At 42.2% G+C, this 3,017-nt stretch overlaps 1 protein-coding gene across 1 annotated transcript in view; it reads left to right on the top strand.

Moving 5' to 3' along the window:
• The window catches only part of IPCEF1 (interaction protein for cytohesin exchange factors 1), a 128,022-nt gene that overhangs the window by 82,669 nt on the left and 42,336 nt on the right, over positions 1 to 3,017 (top strand). Inside the window, exon 6 of the mRNA XM_015560017.1 lies at positions 1,140 to 1,213. Coding sequence (XP_015415503.1) covers positions 1,140 to 1,213 — 74 coding nt within the window. The remainder of the gene's footprint in view (positions 1 to 1,139; positions 1,214 to 3,017) is intronic.

Here is a 3,017-nt window from a genome sequence, read left to right as displayed (position 1 = left end):
ATAGGGGGCGGCACCCCAACTCCCCATTCGGCCCTGCTCTGAGCCCAACCAGGGGCTGCACCTAGGGATTGGGCCTGCCCTCTGCCACTTGGGAGCAGGCCTAAGCCAGCAGGTCGTCATCTCCCAAGGGGTCCCAGACTGCGAGAGGGCACAGGCCGGGCTGAGGGACCCCCCTCACCGCCCCCTGAGTGCACAAATTTTTGTGCACCGGGCCTCTAGTATAATATAAATGACAGGAGTGTTTCCTTCAAAGTACACACAATCTATTGGGGAAACAGGCACATAACCAGATAAGCAAATATAGTAAGAAGTATGTAAGTGAAGCCCACCCTTGGTGCTGGGTGCTGAGGGAAGGCACTTATTCTAGGCTGAGGGAATGGGGAAGGGTGAGCACCTTTGAGACTGTGGAAGAATGGGTACATGTCCTATAAAAATATTGATGATTTAAAGTGGCATTCATATTATGTCTCAAAAGTGCGTCTTTCTTCTGCAGTCTCTCCTGTGTATAAAGAACTCTGAGAGATCAGTTATGGAACTGAGATTTTACCAGATATGACTCTGTGATTTCTTCCCCAAGGAACTTCCAAAGTCTTGGGAGAGGAAATAATGTTTGTTGGGTGTCCATTAAGTGTTTTATTTACCTGAACTCATTTAAGTCATATAACAACCAATAAGTGATAAATCTATGATATGAACCTCAATTTACTACCTCCAAAGTCAAGCCTCTATCCACCATATATGAGTGCTAATTAGGTTCCATCTTATGTGCTGTGACTTCCTAGAGGAGTAGGATGGGAATGATGCTGAGGATACCTATAGGCTCAGCAGAAAGCATAGCTCTGATGGTTTAGGAAGAGAGGAAGGGGCAGGGCAGGTCCTTTGGGCGCCATACAACGGCCGTCCGTCCCTAAGCTGTGTCATGTTACTACTGATGGAAAGATTCTAGATGACTTCACAGGAGACTAGCAAACTTCTCTAGTAAAATGTGTGTCTAGGATAAGTCCAGTGCTGATTCAGGAAGATATCTTTTGATTCTCCTTTATTTCATCGGTGCTCTCTTTATTCATTATATGTAATCTCAATAACCTAACTGCAAGACTAAGGCACTGATTCATATATGTGGTATGTATGTGTTTCAGGCAGAAAAAGCTGAAGGATTTGTCAACCTGCCTGACTTCACTGTGGAGAAAGCATCTGAATGCAGAAAAAAGCAGTAAGTTGTCTATTATTTCCCACAAAACTCGGAGCCAGGATAATACTATCCCTTCATAAAGTTTCTTGGGTGATGTGGTGATATGGAAGTTAATGAAAGTGACACTCAATGTCTGAGAACTTTGAGCTTCATGGGTTGGCACCCCAACAATAATAGAAGCTTTTAACCTCTTATTTTCAGGAATTGCATTTTGAGGAGCAGATGGATTTTAAAACCCCATGGAGCTTCGGCATGGCATGTTGTTGACAACTGTGTCTGTGACAGAATTAAAAACAGGCTCCCTTCCAGAACTGGCAGGGAGGTCAGATGTCAAAGTTTTGTCCTTGTGAAGAGAATGACTAGTTAAATAGAATTCTCCAGAGCTGTCTATATTATAGCAAGACTACTTTTCCTTAGTTTATAATAGAATTATCAGTAGCAATCTTGAAAATTCTCTTGAGATGTCTTAGACTTGGGGATGACACCTTGATGTAATCAAGTCCAAAGATTTGAGAACAAACAGGAAAAAGAGTCAGCAGCCGTGGTCCTAGTTTTTGTGTGTGTTTTTTTAAAAATATATTTTATTGATTTTTTACAGGGAGGAAGGGAGAGAGATAGAGAGTTAGAAACATCGATGAGAGAGAAACATCGATCAGCTGCCTCCTGCACACCCCCTACTGGGGATGTGCCCGCAACCAAGGCACATGCTCTTGACCAGAATCGAACCTGGGACCCTTCAGTCTGCAGGCTGACGCTCTATCCACCGAGCCAAACTGGCTAGGGCCATGGTCCTAGTTTTATTGAGAAGGGAATAGCCCAGAGAGTTTGGACTTGTCTAGAACTCATGGAAGGGCTGGCTCTAGACCAGCTATCCAGCCTCCCAGTCAGGTGTTCTTGACAGCATCCAGCTGCATTTTGCATATGTGTCCTCTTCACCCTTTTCTTAATCTTTCTTCTACATTGACATCTTTTCCTGTTTTGTTAGAAAAGGGCATTTCCTGCCCTAACCGGTTTGGCTCAATGGATAGAGCGTCGGCCTGCAGACTCAAGGGTCCCAGGTTTGATTCTGGTCAAGGGCATGTACCTTGGTTGCGGGCACATCCCCAGTAGGGGGTGTGCAGGAGGCAGCAGATCGATGTTTCTCTCTCATCGATGTTTCTAACTCTCTATCCCTCTCCCTTCCTCTCTGTAAAAAAATCAATAAAATATATTAAAAAGAGAAGAAAAGCGCATTTCCTTTGATCTATGTTACTAGTATCAGCAACTGATTCTCTTATTTCTAAGAAAATGAATAAACTGGTGCTAGCTTTAAACCCTTGCCACTATGGTGTAGCTGCACATATCCAGTGACACACAAGTTTGTGATGATTCTTGTAGTTTTGACCAAACTATGTATAAGTGTCCTTGCCCCGTACTGTAGGACTTCCGGTCTAAATGGTAAAGGGGAAACACTTCATTATTTGTTATCTTTAATGTTTTATACTTTTATTTGAAACTAAGTCTACCTCATATGTTTTATGTACTAGAGAGTAGCTGGATAAGGTTTTTGATGGGTTATCACAAGTTTTATACTGGATTATTTTCATGTAAACAAATGCTCATACATATTTGATTGAATTAGATGGTTCTTGAAGGAGCTGATCTAAGTGTTTTGAAGTGACACCTCTATCACTCTATATTTTAATGTATTATCTCAATAGCAAAGAAGTTAGTAAATGAAAATAAAAGAATATGCCCATATTTTTTAAATAGAAACCACTGACCAGCTAACACACAGTCCTGTTCTGGATGTTCATACATGATGAATTAACCCTCTGTTTGCGAA

This window comes from Myotis davidii, unplaced genomic scaffold (assembly GCF_000327345.1).
Source record: "Myotis davidii unplaced genomic scaffold, ASM32734v1 scaffold1494, whole genome shotgun sequence".
Lineage (NCBI taxonomy): Eukaryota > Metazoa > Chordata > Mammalia > Chiroptera > Vespertilionidae > Myotis > Myotis davidii.
This window is presented reverse-complemented; position numbering and strand designations above follow the sequence as displayed.